Raw genomic sequence first — 20,711 nt, forward strand, 5'->3', positions numbered from 1 at the left:
CAGAAGGAGAAGTGACAGGAGGAAGTGAGTGAGGAGTCACGTGACCACAGGCAGGGAGACGTTGTGGGGGGACGGGGGCTGATCTCTCCGGTGTCTCGGTGCAGGCAATGGTCAGATATTAGTCGGGGGGGTCTGGAGACTGACGTCAGTGACGTGCCCACTGTTACATTGGGGTAGATGAATAGTGCACACTGTAGTTACTGCTCTTCCATTGCTGCTTAGCACAGATACCTCTAGATATTGTGTGGCCCCGAGAGCCACCGAGGACAGGACCCCGAAGAACACTTCTACAGGAGGCTCCAGGATCCATACAGGTAACTGGTGGCGTCCAGCGCCCGCTGGGGGTCCGAGACCCTAATGTGGCCCCAAATCCAGAGCCCATGAAAGATGCAGACCTGAAACAAGCCTTAGAGGCGCCGCTGATCTCATCCACACATCAAGACCCAAACCCACAATCAGCGCACAGGCACCGCTTATCTCACCCACATCAGAATCCACAGGCACCGCTTATCTCTCCCACACATTAGGACCCATACCCACAGGCACCGCTTATCTCACCCGCATCAGAATCCACAGGCACCGCTTATCTCTCCCTCATGTCTGGACCCCGACAGCTTCCGTCTCACTTGCTTCAAGATTCTATGCCCGCAGGCACCGCTTCTCTCTCCTGCACATCAAGACCTAAAACCACAGGCAGCACTTGTCACCTTCATCACGATATTCTACCCGCAGAGGCATGACTCACTCCCATGGGCACCACTTATGTCCTCCATATACCAGGATCCCAAACCCATGGGCACAATATTATTCACACATCAAGATCCCAAGTCCACGGGTGGCACTTATCTCAAAATATATAGACCCCACTTATCTCATCTACCTTTAGGTCCTGTTTGTCTTCATTGATCCATATCAAGACTAATATCTGAATATGACTTGATGGTTCCTCTTATCTCTCCCAGTATACCAGTACCTAGGCCCCAGTGCCCGTAGTTCCTGTTTCTCTCCCAATCATATTGTACCCATATTATGACTGTAGGTCCCACATATATTCATCCATATTAATGGTAGCTTCTCAGGAACCAAAACCTGCAGGCACCGCTTATCTCCACAATCTTCAGGGGCCATTTATCTTTATCCATACCAATACCAGTATCTCAAAACCTGCATGTCCAGCTTATGTCACAGGCCGTTCACATGGTGACTCGTCCTGTAGGACAACCTTCGGGGGGGTTCAGACGCAGCAAACTTCATCCAAATATGAGGTCCATACACTGGAATGAAGTTGTCTCTGTTGCTTGTGCGTGGATTTCTGGAAGCCCCATTCACATGTCCCAGATATTTCGGCAACTGATCTGCCGCTTGTGAACATCGCCTAATACTCATTTATCCATACAAATATCACTGTCCACCTCCTTCTACTTTGGGGGCATATAACTCACGGTGACTCCAAATAGAAGTACAGGGGCCGCACCTCAAATTCAGTTATTGTTATTGGTCAGGAAATAAGAACAATAGAAAATTATCCAACGGTGGAAGGGGTTTTCTGAGACTTTCATACTGAGGACCTGTACTCTGTATAGGTCGTCGGTATCTGATCAGTTGGGTTCCGACACCCAGCGCCCCCATTGATCAACTGTATTAGAGAAGGCGTGCGCAGTGTGGGCCGCCTCTCTCTCTCTTCCTGCTCACCATAGACAGCAGCAGCGAGCAGGAAGGGAGACGGCACCCACGCACTGCCCGCCCCTTCCCTTCATAGAGCTGATCAGCACTGCTGCCGGTTGTCGGACCCCTGCCGATTTCATATTGATGACCTATCCTGAGGATATTAAAAGCACGGAGAACCCTTTTTAAAGCGGTTGTACAAGCCTAGGAAGACTTGGCTGGTTTCTTCCAAATACTGTGTGACCTCTCTCCAAAGGTTGTGTGTGGTATTGCAGCTAAGCCCCAGTAGAGCAATGCTGCAGTACCACTCCCCACCCGTGGACAGATGTGGCGCTGTTTCTTGAAAATGGCTGTCCCTACAACACATGATTAGCGGCGTATTTCAGAAGGCGAGACGCTCTTACGGATCGGCTTTCTCTTCTGGCTCATAGAGTGGGTTCCCAACGGGGGCCCCCCCTATCTGTGTCCAAATGTCTACGTGAGATAAACCTCTCAAAGTCTAAGGTGGCTTTTACATCGTTCATACTTGTATTTATTAAAGGGGTTCTCCAGCTTTTTAACCCCTTCTGACTCCCTTGGCCCACCGCTGTGTTTGTCGTGCTTCGGTCCGCTCTTGTAAACTTCCAGCACTGATGGGGGCAGTCACGTTTCCTGCTGCAGCCAATGACTTGCCTCATCGGTGACATGTCCGCCAAGCATGAGGGGCTAAAAAAATGTTTAAAAAGCTGGAAACTCCAGCATGTCCAATCTTTGTCCCTTGATGTCGGGTCATGTATGATTCTGGTGAAATGAAAAATAATAATTATATATTTTTTTTAAATACTTGAAGCACTTGGCGTTCCTGCGATCGCTCGGCCCTGTCTGTGCACTTCAGCTTCCCCTTATGCTGCCATGAAGGAAGCTTCTTGGTGCTTGTAGCGATGGCACTATTTACTCCTCTCCACGTGCCAAGCTTCTAGAACAGGTCCGAGCAGTTTGTGCGCTGCCGACGACCTGCTGCCGGAAGAATGTGAATTGCACTTGAGTTTATATAAAACCCTGAAAGTGAAACTTTGTGTAAGAGGAAATAAGTCAGAAATCTAAGCTTCGACCCTCACCCATTCCCAAAAACAGGAAGAAGCTGCGATCTGGGGGCGCTCTGCTGCGTGGTCCAAACGCCTCCTTTATTCAGAGGAGTTCTCTGCCTGAGACAGAATGTGGTATTAGAGAGTGGATGCGACTGGAGAACTCCTGCGGATACGATGAGCGTAGCTATTGGCCCCTATTTACCTAACAGGCCCAAAAATTTATTTTTATTTTTATAACTATCAGGGTGGTATGTGCCGATGATGTCACGTGACCGCTCCAGCAGTGACCATGTGACCACTGAGACTGATGATTGGCTGCAGCAGTCACGTGAATTGTATTCATGACATCGTTGCTGCAGGATTGGCGGGACCGCCAGAGCCGCGGCAGTGAATTATTTTATATATATATATATATATATATATATATATATATATATATATATATATATATATATATATATATATATATATATATATATATATATATATATATATATATATATATATATATATATATATATATATATATTTTTTTTTTTTATAACAATGTACATTTCTTAAAATCTCTATGAAAATCTGACAGTTTGAGTAGAAAACCGAATCAAATCTTTACAGTTATTTTTTACACTTTGAATGTTACGTGCGAAGCTCTGAGCAGTGCCAAAGGGGCCCTGGGTGGTCTATAGAGCCCCTTGAATTCTGGGAATGGATGGTGGCCCAAGATCTTGGACCATTGTATTCTCACAGGTATCTGCCAGTAGTTGAGTAAAGCTCGTTATTCCCATTGTTCTTTGTCGCAGGATGTTCGCTCAGTTGCTGTGCGTCGGCCTAGCTGCCGTCTCGGTTGTGGCTGCTCAAGTCGTTGATGACTGCAAACTGAACAAGATGTCCCCCTCTGAACAAGCTGTCCTCGACAGACTGGCCCCCTTGAAGCACCAAAGGTAACGGGACACAGTCACGTCTTTTAGGATAACGGCAAAGCACTCAGCCACGCTAGAGAGAGAACCTCGGAGTACTGAGCTATGCCATAGTACAGGCGCCATGTCTACAGCTCTGCCACCTGTCGGGTCCCTTTTTTAATTTTAAGTTTTTCTAAACCTTCTGTTTTATGAAGGGCTCACTAGAGTTTTAGGGTACTTTCACGCTTGCGTTGTGAGGATCCGGCAGGCAGTTCCGTTGCCGGAACTGCCTGATGGATCCAGAAATCCGTATGTAAACGGATATCATTTGTAGAGGGATCCGGATGCGGCTCCGTCTGACAAATGCATTGAAATACAGTATCCGTCTCTCCGGTGTCATCCGGAAAAACACATCCGGTATTTATTATTTTCATATTTTATTTTTTTAAAGGTCTGCGCATTAATGCCGCAAGCTGCAGTATTTTCTCCGGCCAAATACCGTAAGAGGGATTGAACTGATGCATACTGAACGGATTGCTCTCCATTCAGAATGCATTAGGATTAAACAGATCCGTTTTTCTCCGGTATTGAGCCCCTGGGACGGAACTCGATACCGGAAAATAATAACACTAGTGTGAAAGTACCCTTAGATGTTAATTAAAAAATGGCGTCAAATGTTTTAATATATGCAAATGAGCCTCTAGGGGCAACAAGGGCGTGGCCATTACACCTAGAGGCTCTGCTCTCTCTGCATCTGCCACGCTCTCTGCACTTTAGAAGTCGGGGCTGGGCGTGATCACGTTTTCACTGCCTGGTCCTGTTAATCAAAGTGGAGAGGGTGTAATGGCAACGCCCCCGTTGCTCCTAGAGGCTCATTTCCATATATTAAAACATCATCTTTCTCAGCAATGTGGGCACATACGGACATGGGACCAACACAGACGTCTTCAGCTGCCCAAGCGCACAGGTAACAGGTCAGCCAGCGTTACAGGTACAAATCTGCTGACAGATGCCCTTTAAAACTACTCGCACTGAAAAAAAAAAAAAAAAAGCCCTTATACGGCTACGTCAATTGACAAATAAAGTTATGGCACTTAGATTGTAAGGATGAAAAAAGGAAAAACAAATGCAAGGCCTTAGGCCCAAAATAGGAGGGTCATTAAGGGGTTAAAGGAATTTCACTTCTTACTGCTTATTGTTTTCCGAGATGTCGGGGAAGTCCTGCTGCTGAAGTTCATGGATTTCATGTCTTGTTCTACTGCTTCAGGTTTGAGACCACCTCTTACGATGGCAAAGACTCCTATACCTATACATTAGTCATTTGTGGTGGGGTCTTCAATGGCAGCAAAAGCAGCAATGAAGGATTGGTGCAAAACAAAACGAAAGAACAACATATCACTGTGGTCGGCCGCATCAACGACACTCGCATCATCAATGGAAGTAAGTTCTCGATGCCGAAAAAGAAAACGGCACCGCTCCTGTCCAACGGTCGTGTCTGGTATTGTGGCGCAGACCCATTGGAGCAAATAGAAATGGCAGCCATTATACCTCTCCTTATAGGAGTTGTCACCCACTTTTTTCTGACTCCTGGAAATGTAAATCTTGAGACTGAGAGAGGAGAAGTTGTTGCTTGGGGGGGGGGGGTTGGCGGCACACTTCTTACATCAGGCCATGTAAAGGGGCCTTCACAGGAAGAGATTGTCGGGAAGGACAATTGCCTGCTCATCAGGGGAGTGGGACGCTGCATTTACATGGTGACCAGTTCCTTTCTGTACAATTCCTCTTCTCCCATACTTGGGTTCATTAAAGTGCATCTGTCAGCAGATTTGTACTTAGGAAAGGTACACGTCTGCTGACAGATGCCCTTTTAAAACTACAACTGTACAAGGCAAGTAATTGTTTTCTTTTTTGGCAGCTGATTGGATCTTACTTACTTATTCTTCTGGAGAGAATTACGACACTCACTGTGGTGGAGAGCCAAGGAAAGCAATGATTATGATATCCTGTAACAAGAAAACACTGGCGGTAAGAACTTGCTTACTATTGGGGGGGGGCTGAGAATTGACAGAATTTGCCAAAAAGCCTAATTGCAATGTTCTTTTATAGAAGACCTTTCACCTCTCCTGACGTGTGTTTTTATGTCCCTATCCCTCCTATATAGCAATTCAACTTTTCCTATAACTCTGAGTGGTCCTGTTCCTGTTCCTCTGTTATTCCTTCATAAATGGACAACTGGGCTAATGGGGTGTATTGGGCATGGCATCGCTTTAACTACTGCGCATGCGCCGGCGAACGCCCCGTTGCCGCTGGTTTCGCGCCGTTCAACTGTCTGGTTTCAGTATTGTGTGGTAAAAGAGCTTTTCGATTATGTAAGAGTAAGGACTCATGCCCACCATCTTAAGTGCCTTGTACCCATGCTGCAGACCACAAATTGCGGTCTGCAATGCAGGGCACTGGTCGAGTATACTACATTTGCGCATGCAGACCCATTGACTTGAATGGGTCTGCAATCCGTAACATACGCCTAACGATAGAACATGTTATATCTTTTTGCGTTGCAGAGGCATGGATGGGAAGCCCACGGAAGCACTTTGTAGTGCTTCTGTGGGCTTCCACTCTGTGCCTCCACTCAGCAAAAGATAGGTGAAGTCCTATCTTCGGTCTTGTGTTGCGGATTGTGGGCCCATTTAAGTCAATGGGTCTGCATCCACACCACTGAGTGCACACGGCCAGTGCCCGTATACTGCGGACTGTCCGTTTACGGTCTGCATTACAGCCAGTACGCTCGTGGGCATGAGCCCTAATGTATATTTTATTACTCTTATATGACAGAAGAGGAGTCTGGTGGCTTCTGGCACATTACAAATATATAGGTACAATAGACTGCGTTTACTCTTCCTTACAAAACTGGTTCATAATGTGTAGGTACCTATCATGTATTCAGGTGTGTGTAGTTGTGAAAGCCTCACAGCTTTAAGGCTGGCAACGTATATATCAATTTTGTCCACCCCATGTACCTGTATACAGCCTCTTTCCACTTCAGGGCACCGGTCCAACATCCATAGTGTGAAAAGAGCAGACATAAACAAGCTGTATGCAGCTTTTTTGGCGCTTGGAGATATCTGGCGTTTCCCCGTAGTGTTTCTGCACCTAACTGATGGGCATGTGGATGATGGGGAAATGGGATTTTTATGGGACTTGAGTTACTGTATAACAGTTTAGTTGATGCTGCTTTGTGCTAACGTATTTGTGCCTCTATTTCAGGACGGCTTCATGGTAGTTGCTGAGTATAGAGACAAGACAAGTGACTGTTTCTACCTATTTGAGATGGACAGCAGTGTTGCTTGTCCTCCTGAAGAGTCTCATCTCAGCGTGGGCTCCATCCTTCTCATTGTGTGAGTTCTCTCATGGACTGTAGGAAAGTAGAAAACTTTCATATGGCCCAGTATCTGGTTACTGTAGGTTTCTTAATCTTAAAGGACATCTGTCAGCAGCTTTGTACCTATGAAACTGGCTGACCTGTTGTATGTGCGCTTGGCAGCTGATGGCATCTGTGTTTGGTCTCGTGTTCATATGTGCCCACATTGCTGAGAAAAAATAGTTTTAATATATGTAAATGAGCCTCTAGCCTCTAGGAGTCATTGCAGAGAGAGCTGAGCCCATTGCTCCTAAGGCTTATTTGCATATAATAAAACATAATTTTTTAAAAATTTTTTAAGGTTCTCACCTTCGGGGGGGGGGGGGGCTGGGGAAGGTCTCGGTCTACAACACCCTAACGGGACCTATCCCTGGCGGCGTAAGTCTCCTGGGGGAGCTGTCGCCTAAGTCTGTTCTGCTTCCTGCCTCCTCCCAAGCCTCATTGGGGAGCTGCTGTGGCAGTGTTCAGGCGGCTCCCGGTCCATAGTAGTGCGGTGGCCAGCGTCCCACTTCCAAAATGGCGGAGCATGCTCCCGATGCGATGTGCGCTGGGGCGGCTTCTTCCGGGGAACTAGGTGAAGCCAGACGCGCCGATCCCTTGGAACCCTCGAGGCCCACAAGCTTGGTATTGGACCTGAAGAGTGGGGAAGCTTGACTCTACGAATTGGTGAGATTGATTCTCTACTAATAAATTTGGGTGTTTGCTTTTTTGTAGGTAGCAAAAACACCTAAGAAATCTTCCAGCAAAACTAAACATAAAGAATGTGGAGGATGTAGAGTAGCATTGTCAGCTTCATATGCTAAACCACTATGTCAAGCTTGTATAGATAAGTTAGTCATGGAAGAATCCCATAGCTCATCTAAAACCATTGGGGCCGTCCGAAATCACCAGAAAGGCGTACCTATAACATGGATTCTGATCTTTCTGGGTAAGACGAAGACATAGAATGAGGTCAGGATTTATCTTCTGATTTTATGTCTTCAGGTGAGGATTCAGCGGGGAAAGCGCTATTTCCACCTGAAGATACTGAGCCTTTGTTAAAAACCACGATGCAATTGGAGGACGTAAAACAGCCTAAGACTATCGTTGACCAGGTTTTTGAGGGCCTTGAAACGCCATAGTTTTCTCTTTTCATAAGAACATAGAAGCACTGATTAAGTGATTAAGAAAGAATGGAAAAATCCTGACAGAAATTTTTTTTATACTGAATTCTGTTAAGAGAAAATATCCATTTGAAGAGTCGTATGGGACAGAGCTCCTTCTGTAGATGCCCCTGTAGCTAAAACAGCCAAAAAATCGGTTCTTCCGTTTGAGGATTTAGGCTGTTTAGGAGATCCTTTAGATAAGAGCAGACGTTTATCTTAAATTTACTTGGGAATGTGCCTCTACAAGTCTCAGGCCGGCCATTGCCACCTCTTGGGTCTCCAGGTCATTAAGGCTATGGTTAGGTCAACTAGAATCTCATATTAGAGACAAAACTCCTAGAGAGGACTTACTGTTTTCCCTCCCAACCTTCCTCAAGACAGCAGATTTCCTTGCAGACGCTTCTACTGATGTGGTCCGTTTTTCTGCCAGAGTAGCTGCCATGTCAAATGCAGCAAGGCGTGCTATTTGGCTTAAATCGTGGAAAAGGGGATCAAGGGTCCAAGTCTAGTCTTTGCTCTCTCCCATGTGAAGGTTCTAGATTGTTTGGTTCCTCTCTTGATGACATCTTAGAGAGAGCCTCTGACAAAAAGAAGGGGTTTCCGGTTCCCCAGAAAACTTCTTCTTTTTTTCGTAAACCCCAGGCCAGTTTTAAAAGACAAAGGGTGTAGGCAAAGTAATAGAAGTGAAAGAGAAAAAATTCCTAACAGATCTGGGGGGGTTTTGTTTAAAACCCAGGAAAACGGACCAAAAGACAAACCGCAATGACTCCAGAAGTCAGGTGGGTGGAAGACTGTCTCAGTTCTTCCCAGCCTGGAGGTCCATTTCTCAGAACAAGTGGATCCTAAGTGTAATAGAAAACAGATTCCGGCTGGAGTTCTTTTCTCGTCCCAAAAATTTTTCACTCCGGCAGTTCATCCCGTAGTTTATCCAGTCCCCAAGACAGAGAGGGGCAATGGGTTCTATTCCTTTATTTTTGGTGAAGAAACCAAATTGAATATTCAGGGTTATTTTAAATCTGAAAAAACTGAACAAATCCCTGGTCTACAAGAAATTTCAAATGTAGACGATAAAAACAACTGTGAACCTCCTCTTCCAGGATTGCTGGATGGCAAGCCTGGATCTGGAGGATGCGTATTACCATGTTCCAATCCATTCCTCCTCCCAAAAGTTTTTAAGAACAGCAGTCTGGGTTCAGGGGAAGTTGCTGCATCTCCAATACAGAGCGCTTCCCTTCAGTGTAGCGCAAGCCCCAAGAGTCTTCGCCAAAGTGGTAGCGGAGTTAGCGGCTTTTTTAAGACAGGAATTACTCTGGTGCCCTATATGGACGATTTTTTTTTTTTTATAGTCGCTCTGTGAAAAGAAGGGCTAGAAAAAGATATGAAATGCTCCACTTTAGAAAATCTAGGCTGGATAATCAATTGGAAAAAATCTAATCTGATTCCTTCTCAGGTTTGCGTTTTTTGGGGGGGATTCAGTAGGACTCCTGTTTACAAAAAAAGTTTTCTTCCACCTCGAAGGAGAGAGGCGATTATGGAACAAATATGGTCAGTCTTCCTGTCCTACCAGTGCACTTTCAGGGAAGCGATGGCAGTACTAAGGCAGATGACCTCAGCAATCCCAGCAGTACCTTATGCACAGATCCACTCCAGAGATCTTCAAGCAGACATCCTAAGATTGTGGGATGGCTCCCCTTATTCCTTGGATCAAAAATTCCACCTTTCCTCAAAGGCAAGATGCTCCTTGTTGTGGTAGACGGTACCAGAACATCTATCAGCAGGAGTTCCATGGACATTTCCAGACCAGACCATAATTACCACAGACGCCAGCCCTTGGGGTTGGGGAGCCCACTCCCAGAACAGATAGATACTGGCAAGGGAGGTGGGATCTGATTACGAGAAAAGCATCCTCCAATTTCAAGGATTTAAAAGCAGTAGAGATGGCACTGACGGTGGCTCTTCCGGAAATAAAAAAAAAAAAACAGATTGTTTTATTTGGATAATTCAACAGTGGTGACCTACATAAACCGTCAAGGAGGAACGAGAGTCTCTTCCCTCCTACATCTATGCCAGGAGATCTTTTGCATAGCAGAAAGTAGAATGCTTTTCCTTTCAGCGCTACATCTGAAGGGGAAGGAGAATGTTATAGCTGACTTCCTGAGTCGAGTCTCCATAAAACAGGGAAAATGGTGTCCAGAAGTACGGTCTTCCTACAGTGGACCTTTTCGCCTCAAAGAGCCAACATTTGGACAGCCCATCAGCAGTGGATGGGTTAACACAGGACTGGAGCCAAGAATTAGGGTACACCTTCCCTCCATTTTGCCTTATCCCACAAGTATTGAAGAAATTAGAGAGAGAGGAAGCCTTGGTTATTCTGATAGCTCCTGGTATTTGAATCTTCTGAGGTTGGCAGTACAGCCTCCATGGTCCCTACCATTGAGAGAGCATTTTCTGGGCTGGGATGAACTAGCGGACCCTAGTAAAGAAGTCCTTCATCTTTCAGCATGGATTTTGAAAGGGAAGTCTGGTCGGGAAGGGGGTTCTACCTTGGTAAAAAGTAGGGATCGACCGATATTGTTTTTTTAGGGCCGATACCGATAATTTGTGAACTTTCAGGCCGATAGCCGATAATTTATACCAATATTCTGTGAAACTTCATTTTTTTTTTGTAAAGCTTTCTTTTTTATTTATACTTAATATTTTGGAGTTTATTTTTTACTAACTTTTAACCCCCTTAGGGACTAGAACCCTTGTCCTATTCACCCTGATAGATCTCTATCAGGGTGAATAGGATCTCACACTGTCCCTGCTGCTCTGTGCACACAGCAGCATGGAGCTTACCATGGCAGCCAGGGCTTCAATAGCGTCCTGGCTGCCATGGTAACTGATCGGAGCCCCAGGCTTACACTGCTGGGGCTCCGATCGGAGGAGGAGGGGAGAGGGGACCCTGTGGCCACTGCCAGCAATGATTAAAACTGGGGGGGCTTGGGTGGGGGGCACACTGCGCCACCAATGAACATAAATCTCTCATTTATTCATATACAGGAGGCGGGAGCTGGCTGCAGAATCACATAGCCGGCTCCCGACCTCTATGAGCGGTAGCTGCGATCCGCGGCACCTAAGAGGTTAACTACCGAAGATCGCAGCTACAGCTCATAGAGGTCGGGAGCCGGCTATGTGATTCTGCAGCCAGCTCCCGCCTCCTGTATATGAATGCATGAGAGATTTCTCTTCATTGGTGGCGCAGCGGCCACAGCCCCTCCCCTCCTCTTGTCTGCTCTCCTCTCATTGGCGGCAGCAGCACAGGACGAGGGAGACACTGCTTCCTTCTCCCCTGTGCTGCTGAGGGAACACAGAGAGCACTGAGCAGCGCGATCTGTGTTCCCCATACGTTATCGGAATATCGGCAAAATAGATGCCGATATCGATAACTGTCAAAATCCTGAATATCGGCCGATAATATCGGTAAAACCGATAATCGGTCGATCCCTAGTAAAAAGTAGGAAGGCGGTTACCTCAGAAGAAAAAAAATTATAATAATAATTTTTTTTTCTACCTTCCTAGGTCAGAGCCCAGATCCCTTTTTTAAATCTCCAGAAATACCAAGTATTTTTTTTTTTTTTTTTTTTTTTTACAAGCAAGGCTAGATAGGAAACTTAAGGCTTCCACACTAAAGGTTCAGATAGCTGCTCTGTTATTTATTTGATTATAGGTTAGCTGATCATCCATGGATTAAAAGATTCTTGTCAGCAGCCTCCAGGTTACATCCTTCCTTAAGACCATTGTCTTCTCCCTGGGATTTGAATACTGCTCTTTCGGCCCTATCTCAGAAGCCTCTTGAACCATTAAGCGAAATCTCTATCAATATGCTTTCTTTTAAAATGGCCTTCTTTCTAGCAATAACCTCGGCTAGACAGGTATCTGAGATTGAAGCTTTTTCTGCCTTTCCTCCCTATACCACGATTTTGGAGAATAAAGTGATTATTAGACCAATTCCATCTTTTCAGCCCAAGGTGGTCTCAGATTTTCACAGAAGTAAGGATGTGATACTACCCTCTTTTTGCCCAGATCCAGTCAATACGTTAGAAGAAAAATGTCATTACCTAGATGTCAGGAGGTGTCTAGTGTTTTACCTAGATTCCACGTCACCTTGGAGGATAGATGAAAATCTCCTTATTCAGTTTCAGGGAAAGTGTAGTGGCTGCAAAGTTTCCACTAGTGTTATTGCTAGATGGGTAAAGAATGCCATTTCTCTTGCCTATTCTTCTCTTAGCCTGCCTCCTCCAATGGGGTTTGGGGCTCATTCTACCAGGGCCATTGCGACCTTTTGGGCAGAGAGGGCAGATGCTTCTTTGGCCCAGATTTGTAGAGCCGCTACTTGGAGCTCCTTTTTTTATATATATAATATATATATATATATATATATATATATATATATATATATATATATATATATATATATATAAACATTACAGACTGCATCTTGATTCAGATGCGCCCTTTGGGGAAAAAAATGCTACAAGCTATAGTGCCGCCCTTCCCCCCCCCTAATTTTTCCTTTTGTCTTTTTATAATTTAGTCTCGCATGGGTGTCGTCATGGGTGAGGGGAAAACAATAATTGCTCTTACCGGTAATTGTTTTTCTTAAAACCCATGATAGCACCCCAAAAATTCCCTCCCTAATAAATATAAAAAAAAGGTCAATATAGAATTATAGTTTATAGAGCTTCTTTCCCATGGGAAATTAGAGGAGTTACCGGATAGGTTCTCTTCTTTACTAATATGTGTGTTCTTTCTTGGTGGTTGGCACGCCTCCGGAGGTCGGTTTTTTATAATCACTGAGGTGTGGTGGGGGTGTGAACCATTTTGTTGATTCAGGTTTCCTGTCCTGGATGGGAGGTCCTAGTCGCATGGGTGCCATCATGGGTTTCAAGACAAACAATAACCGGTAAGAGCAATTATGGTTTTCTCAGCAATGGGGACACATATGAACAGCTTCAGCTGCCAAGTGCACATGTAACAGGTCAGGCAGTTTTATAGGTACAAATCTGCTGACAGATGCCCTTTAAAGGGAACCTGTCATGTGGATATTTGATTAATCGAACTAATTATATACAATCATTAACTAGTAAAAAGTACCTTAGATGTATTCACTTACTGGTGTGACAGATGGTTACCTCATAATATACACACAAAGATGCCACATGCCAATGAGCTGATTTGAGTCCAGCGTGATGTCATTGAGTCCAGCGTATATTTAATTCAGAGCTATAGCCACTCCCCTGCCCACCTGCTGCTGATTCATATGGGAACAAACTGTCATTCAGCAGCAGGTGGGCGGGGAGAGTCAGGAGCTCATGAATATTCATGACTCATCATTATCAGCTGGAGCTTTTCAATACAAGATGTTGGCAGATTGACTGGGTCAATTAAAGAAAGTGACCCAGCATTTTGCTAAGAGAATCAGTCACTAATTTATGTTGCCCTTAGTTAGGACACCATAAAACTGGTGACAGGTTCCCTTTAAGTGCCGAAGTTCTTATCAGTGTTGTTTTTGGTATGTATTATATTTTTTTTTTTTAATGAAATTCAGAGGGGAAAACCACAGCTTAAAGGGTTTGTCTCACCTCAGACATTGGTGGCATTTCACTAGGATCTGACTCTAGAATGGAGCCCCTAAAGTGAATGAGAGTGTACCGTTCATGAGCGCTGTTCTGTCTGTACATTTCTATGGGACTTCCAAAAATAGCCAAGAATGCTCACGTGGCTATTTCCCTTACGCCCATGACAGCACCCTTGAGAGACCGCCTCCATCAAGGACGAGAAACAGAAACTTTATAAAACGAACTTTTATAATATGTAAATGAGGGCTCTACCAGCAAGTAGGGCGTCTACTTGCTGCTAGCTGCTGCAGAAATCCGCCCCCTCGCCGTGTTGATTGACAGGGCCAGCCGTGATCTCCTCCGGCCGGCCGGCCCTGTCAGTAATTCAAAAATCGCGCGCCTCGCGTCATTCGGCGCAGGCGCTCTGAGATGAGGAGGCTCGTATCCTCAGCACTCCCTCAGTGCGCCTGCGCCGATGACATCACCGAAAGATAAGACGTCATCGGCGCAGGCGCACTGAGGGAGTGCTGAGGATACGAGCCTCCTCATCTCAGAGCGCCTGCGCCGAATGACGCGAGGCGCGCGATTTTTGAGTTACTGACAGGGCCGGCTGGAGGATGAGATCACGGCTGGCCCTGTCAATCAACACGGCGAGGGGGCGGATTTCTGCAGCAGCTACCAGCAAGTAGACGCCCTACTTGCTGGTAGAGCCCTCATTTACATATTATAAAAGTTCGTTTTATAAAGAATCGGCCACATGAAAGTAAGTAAGAGCATTATATTCTCCTATATCGCACTATGAGGAATCTAACTATCCAAAAAAAAAAAAAGTTTTGCGGGGTGACAGAAACCCTTTAAGGGATGGTCTGGTGACACAGGTTAAAAAAAATAAGCTTTGCTTTATCCCGTGCCAGGGAGATTTCCATTTTGGGTCGGTTTTGGATGACCTTTTAGAAAAGGCCTCTGACAATAAAAAAAGGTTTTCCTGTTTCCAGACCCCAGAAACAGAAAAAAATTCAATAAAACAGACAAAAGGCAAAATAATTGGAAAGAAAACAGAGGTAGAAAGGATAAAGTATTCCTCTTTAATACTCAGTCCACATCAGGGCTGAAGCCGGTTCAGCAATTAAGGTTACTGTCCGGCGGGGGAGGGAGAGAGACTAAAGAAAAGAAAAAATATATTTGTAAGCCCCTGGATAATTGGTATCATAAAGGACAGTTTTCGTCTAGAGTTTCTCCCCCCCCCCCCCCCCCCACCGGAAAGGCTAAAACTTGCAAATCTAGTTCCAAATTCTGTGAAAGACTTGGCACTAAAACAAGAGGTCTTTTCGCTTATAAAGAAAAAGGTCCTAGTTCCCGTCCCAGACTCAGAAAGAGGGAGGGGTTTTTATTCTTCTGTTTCTCGTACCCATGCCAGACGGATCATTCGGAATGATTATAAACCTGAGAGCCTTAAATCAGTACCTCAAATACAAAAAGTTCAGAATGGAATCCGTATAGTCTGCAATAAAACATCTATTCAAAGACTGTGTAATGGCTATCATAGACCTAAAGGATGCCTACTATCACATCCCAATTCATGCCGATTTTCAAAAATATCTCGGAGTGGCTGTGTCTATGGAAGTTCAAGTTCATCATTTACAATACAGACCCTTCCATTTGGAATATCTCAAGCTCCCAGGCTTTTTACGAAACTGATGGCAGAGGTTATGGCCCACATAAGGGATAAAGACATTCTGGTTATTCCTTATTTGGACAATCTTCTGGTGGTGGCAGAATCTGTATATCTTCTAACCTCTCGTCTTTTAGAAGTAATAGAGTGGCAGGGGTCATTGTCTCTGCTGGATGCCCCACTTCCTTTCATCCCTCAGGTGATAGAGTCCTTAACCTGGTGGTTAGAACCTTTAAAATCTGACTCGGGGCTTCCCATGGGTTCTACAGGAGCAAGTAACCATCACCATGGATGCCAGTCCTACCGGGTGGGGGGTGTTTTGTCAGTGAGGGGGTTCTGCCGGGGGTGTGGAGTTCAACAGAAAGCCAGGATTAACAGAATGTGAGGGAATTGAGAGCGGTTCTGTTAGCTTTAAGAGGTTTCCTGCCCAGATTATGTGGGAAAGGGGTAAAACATTTTTCAGACAACGCAACGGTGGTATCCGACCTAAACAGGCAAGAAGGGACAAGGTCAGAAACTATTATGTCCTTAACCGCAAAAATGTTTTAACTAATCATTCCTTATGTTCCTTTTTATCAAGGCAGTGATCTTAAAGGGAACAGAAAATAAGGTGGGGGATTATCTAAGCAGAAATCATTCGGATCAGGGAGAATGGTGTTTTAAATCAAGAGACTCTTCAGTCAGATAGTCCAGCTGTGGGCCGTCCTCAGGTAGACCTTTTCGCAACCAGACAGAACAAGAAATGCAGCCTCTTCTTTTCTCTAAATCCAAGAGATTTTCCATCGGGGATAAACGCCTTCTCCCTGCCGTGACCGGATCAGCTTCTGTATGCCTTTCCTCCTCTAAGACTTCTTCCGAGGGTATTGCAGAAGCTGAGGCAGGAACAGACGAGGCTCATTCTAATTGCCCCTTTCTGGCCAAGAAGAACCTGGGTCACTTGGCTCAGGAACCTATCCCTTTCAGATCCCTGTATTCCTCGACAGGCAGGACCTGTTGTTCCAGGGTCCTGTCTTCCATCCGGAAGTAAGAAACCTTCATCTAACAGTCTGGTATTTGAGGGGGAAATCTTAGAGCGTAGTCTATCTAAAGAAGTTATCTCTACTCTTTTATCATGTACGAAAGAAGTAACCTCCACTGTTTACCTTAGAGTATGGAAGACTTTCTTAAATTTTTCTAAGACCCTGGTAGATCCTCTGAGTCCCCCTCCTATGTCCAAAATTCTGGATTTTTTACAAAAGGGTCTTGATAAGAACCTAAGACTTGCCATTTTAAAGTACAAGTTTCTGCCCTTAGTGGATTAGGAGGTTCTTTAAGCCTGTGATCAGGTCTTCTGTTCCCCCGGGGATCTTAATCTAGTTTTGTCTAGGATGATGGAACCTCCCTTTGAACCTGTACAGGATTTATCTATTAAAAGTTTTCTTTTTAAAACCACTTTTCTGGTGGCCATCACCTCAGCCAGGAGAGTGGGTGAGGTTTCTGCCTTTTCAGCTTCTCCTCCTTATACTAATATCCTGGAGGATGGAGTGCTCATTAAGCCAGATTCATCTTTTCTACCTAAAGTGGTCTCTCTCTTTCATAGATCCCAAGATATTGTTCTCCCATCTTTGTGTCAGTCCCCAAAGAACGAGAAGGAAAGGAGGCTCAATTGTCTAGACATTAAAAGATGCCTGTCTGAATATCTGAAAGTCACTGGTCAGTGGAGGAAATCCTCTAGACTGTTTGTGCAGTTTGGAGGAAGAAACCAGGGTAAGGGTTCTTTCACACTTGCGTTAAAGTTTTATGGTATTGAGTTCCGTCCTAGGGGCTCAATACCGGAAAAAAACTGATCAGTTTTATATCCTAGTGCATTCTGAATGGAAAGCAAGCCGTTCAGTATGCATCCGTTCAGTCACTCTTACGGTATTCGGCCGGAGTAAATACTGCAGCATGCTGCGGTAATTTCTCCATCCAAAATTCTGGAACACTTGCCGGAATGCCGGATCCGGCATTATTTTCCATTTGAAATGCATTAATGCCAGATCCGGCACCAAGTGTTCTGGCAAAACACTTAAAATTAAAATTTGCCGGATCCGTTTTTCCGGATGACACCGGAGAGACGGATCCGGTGTTTCAATGCATTTGTTAGGTCGATCCGGATCCGTCTACAAATGCTATCCGTTTGCACACGGATTTCCGGATCCGGCAGGCAGTTCCGTCGACAGAACTGCGTCCTCACAACGAAAGTGTGAAAGTACCCTAATAAGATCTCTTCCAGAATTTTAGCCAGATGGATAGTGGGGGCTATCGCTTTAGCCTATTCCTCAGTGGGTGGATCTCCACCTTTTTGGATTTGGTGCTCACTCAACCAGATCTATTTCTACTTCTTGGGCACAGAGGGCTGATGCATCCTTAGAACAAATTTGCAGGGCTGCTACCTGGAAGTCTCTGTGTACTTTTTTTCGACACTACAAGTTAGGCTATTTTCACACTAGCGTTTTTTTGCGGCTCTGTCATGGATTTGAAAAACCCCCGCTTCCGTTGCAATAATAAAACTGCATGCATCTGTCATGAACGGATCCAGTTGTATTTTGTCTTATATAGCCATGACAGATCCGTCTTGAACACCATTGAAAGTCAATGGGGGACGGATCCGTTTTCTATTGTGTCAGAGAAAACTGATCCGTCCCTGTTGACTTACATTGTGTGTCCGGACGGATCTGTCTTTCTCCACACCACATCGCGGACAGGAAAACGCTGCTTGCAACCAAACAGAACAGAATGCATTTTGGAGCGTTCTGTTTCGTTCAGTTCAGTCCCTATTGACAATGAATGGGGACAAAACTCCTATGACGGATCTCAATAGCGGAATTGAAAACACTAATGTGAAAGTAGCCTTAGATTTAGACTCTAAGGACCGTTTATCTTTCGGGAGGAAAGTTTTACAGGCAGTTCCCCCAACCCAGATTCCCCCCCCCCCCCACCGCTAGTTACTATTCCAGTCTTCTCTCAAGGGTGCTGTTGGGATTACACTTACCGGTAATCGTTTTTTCATGACGGCACCCGGGATTTATTTCTTAAAAGTTGTGTTTAGGACCGTTTTTCGCAATTAACTGGTGCTATAAGAGCTCTCCGCCAAATTTTCTGATTCCTGTCCTGGATGGAGGCGGTCTCTCAAGGGTGCTGTCATGGGCTCATGGAAAAACGATTATCGGTAAGTGTAACCCTAAATTTTCAGAAATCCTATAGAAGTGAATGGAGAGAGCGGTGTGTATGTGAAGTGTGCCCTTATCCACTTTAGGGACCCCGTTCTAGAGGTAGGTACAGGTACCAGAGGTGGGACCTGCTCCTTATCTGACATTGGTGGCATATCCCAGCGATAAGCCACCAATGTGTAAGGTGACACAACCTCTTTAAGTTGACTGAATATTTCAAATCCGCAGTGCTGGTCAATTTACGTGCAGCTACTGTGCATGTGTTTTTCACACCATGTGAATGAGATATTTTTGAAAAGCTCATCCACTTTACTGCTATTGTAAATGCTGTGAATTTTCTGCCCGTATTTCTGCAGTGGAACATGCGCAGCATATACACCCATGTTAACCTACCCTTAAAGGGGTTGTGCAGTGTCAGGGGTGTCACCTCCCCCCTCCCCCATGAGCATCTGTTTGTTGGGATCATGGCACTTGTGCAAGCGCTACATCCTCTTCAGTGTTTAACTGCATGTCGTCTAGATTATAGCCGCGGTGCCGTGTAATTACAACTGCCCATTCAAGTTGTAGTTATACTGCATTATTGCTTCAAGCTGGATGACATGGAGTTAAACAACGAACTGGACGCAGAACTTGGCACAAGTGTTGCAAAACCCCTCAAACCAGTACAACTTTACAGCACTCTTATCCTGAGAAACCAAAGGACTGAGAGGGAGCGCTGTATCTTGTTTGGTCCATTCACCAAACGTGGACAGGCCTCAAGACATTTAGTCAACAGATGCCACTGAAAATCATCAGGATCCAACATTAAATGTTTGCCTCCACTCCTCCTCATAGTCCCACTAGTCATTTCTAGTTACAGTTCATTATTAAACCTGACTACGTGGTACAAAAGTGAGCGTACACATTAGGAGTCCCTTCCATACACCCCACAAGTCAATGCACAAGTTTTGTCCCATCAAGGTGGAAGGTCTAGTTTGGATGAGGGAGGAAGGATTTCAGTATTTCTTTTAGATGGTATATTCTTTCCAAAATGATGGTGAAACTGATGTGTGTATGTTGTGTCCTTAGGTTTGCTGTACTCATTGCAATTTACATTATTGGTGGATTCCTGTACCAGCGGTTTGTTGTCGGAGCCAAAGGTATGGAGCAGTTTCCAAACATCACCTTCTGGAGAGATCTGGGCAACCTAGTCGCAGTACGTACTTGATGTGATATTTAACTGTATAACCAAGGTTAACAGTTATCGGATGTCTGTAAACAGTCCTAGATTTCTGCTAGAGCACATGAGGTTACTAATATGATTATGGAGGTGCTGGGAAATTTAGCAAAGAATTGAGTTTTCAGTTTCTCATCCGCTCAAATGGTGACTCTCTCCTCAGTAAAGCTTGCCTTAATTATTAGATAACTGTCGGCTGAACCCACTGATTTCGGCAGCTGGCCATTGCGTTGATGTCTCCTGGCTGTCCTCCCAGCTGGAGTTAAGTGCCCAAATCTGCTCTGCCTAAAGAAAAAGCAAAACTTAAAGGGGATCGCCACATTTTTTCAGGATAGGTCATCAATATAAGATCATGGGTGTCTAACTCCTGGCACCCCTGCCAATCAGCTGTTTGAGGAAGCCGCTGGGCTCACTGGAGCTCTGTTGAGCACCATGGCCTTCTCACGGCACAGCATAGCATGCACAGCGCCTGTTCTTGGTATTGCAACTCAACCCCATTCACTTTAGGGTCCATTCACACGTCCGTTGTTTCTTTCCTGATCTGTTCCGTTTTTTGCTGAACAGATCTGGACCCATTCATTTTCAATGGGTCCTGAAAAAAATCTGACATTGAGCTGTCCGTTTTTTTCCAGGACCCATTGAAAATGAATGGGTCCAGATCTGGTCCAGATCTGTTCAGCAAAAAACGGAACAGATCAGGAAAGAAAAAACGGACGTGTGAATGGACCCTTAGTGGGACTGAGCTGCACCTAGGCTGTGTGACCAATGAGGGAGATGTTGCATCGCCTAGGAAGAGGCCTTAGTGCTCACGGAGCTCTTCAGCCTCTTTATACAGCTG

The 20,711-nt window shown here is 45.1% G+C and overlaps 1 protein-coding gene and 1 long non-coding RNA gene across 2 annotated transcripts in view; one reads left to right on the forward strand and one right to left on the reverse strand.

Annotated features, from left to right (window-relative positions):
- M6PR (mannose-6-phosphate receptor, cation dependent) overlaps positions 1-20,711 on the forward strand; it is a 22,219-nt gene continuing 1,508 nt past the window's right edge. Inside the window, exons 1-6 of the mRNA XM_040438694.1 lie at positions 1-314; positions 3,533-3,673; positions 4,899-5,071; positions 5,547-5,656; positions 6,896-7,026; positions 19,726-19,852. Coding sequence (XP_040294628.1) covers positions 3,534-3,673; positions 4,899-5,071; positions 5,547-5,656; positions 6,896-7,026; positions 19,726-19,852 — 681 coding nt within the window. The 5' untranslated portion in view covers positions 1-314; position 3,533. The remainder of the gene's footprint in view (positions 315-3,532; positions 3,674-4,898; positions 5,072-5,546; positions 5,657-6,895; positions 7,027-19,725; positions 19,853-20,711) is intronic.
- Positions 6,989-20,711, reverse strand: part of LOC121005886 — a 27,307-nt gene continuing 13,584 nt past the window's right edge. Inside the window, exon 3 of the long non-coding RNA XR_005779975.1 lies at positions 6,989-7,125. This is a non-coding gene — a long non-coding RNA (uncharacterized LOC121005886). The remainder of the gene's footprint in view (positions 7,126-20,711) is intronic.

The sequence above is a fragment of the Bufo bufo genome, chromosome 6, assembly GCF_905171765.1.
Source record: "Bufo bufo chromosome 6, aBufBuf1.1, whole genome shotgun sequence".
NCBI classification, from domain to species: Eukaryota; Metazoa; Chordata; class Amphibia; order Anura; family Bufonidae; genus Bufo; species Bufo bufo.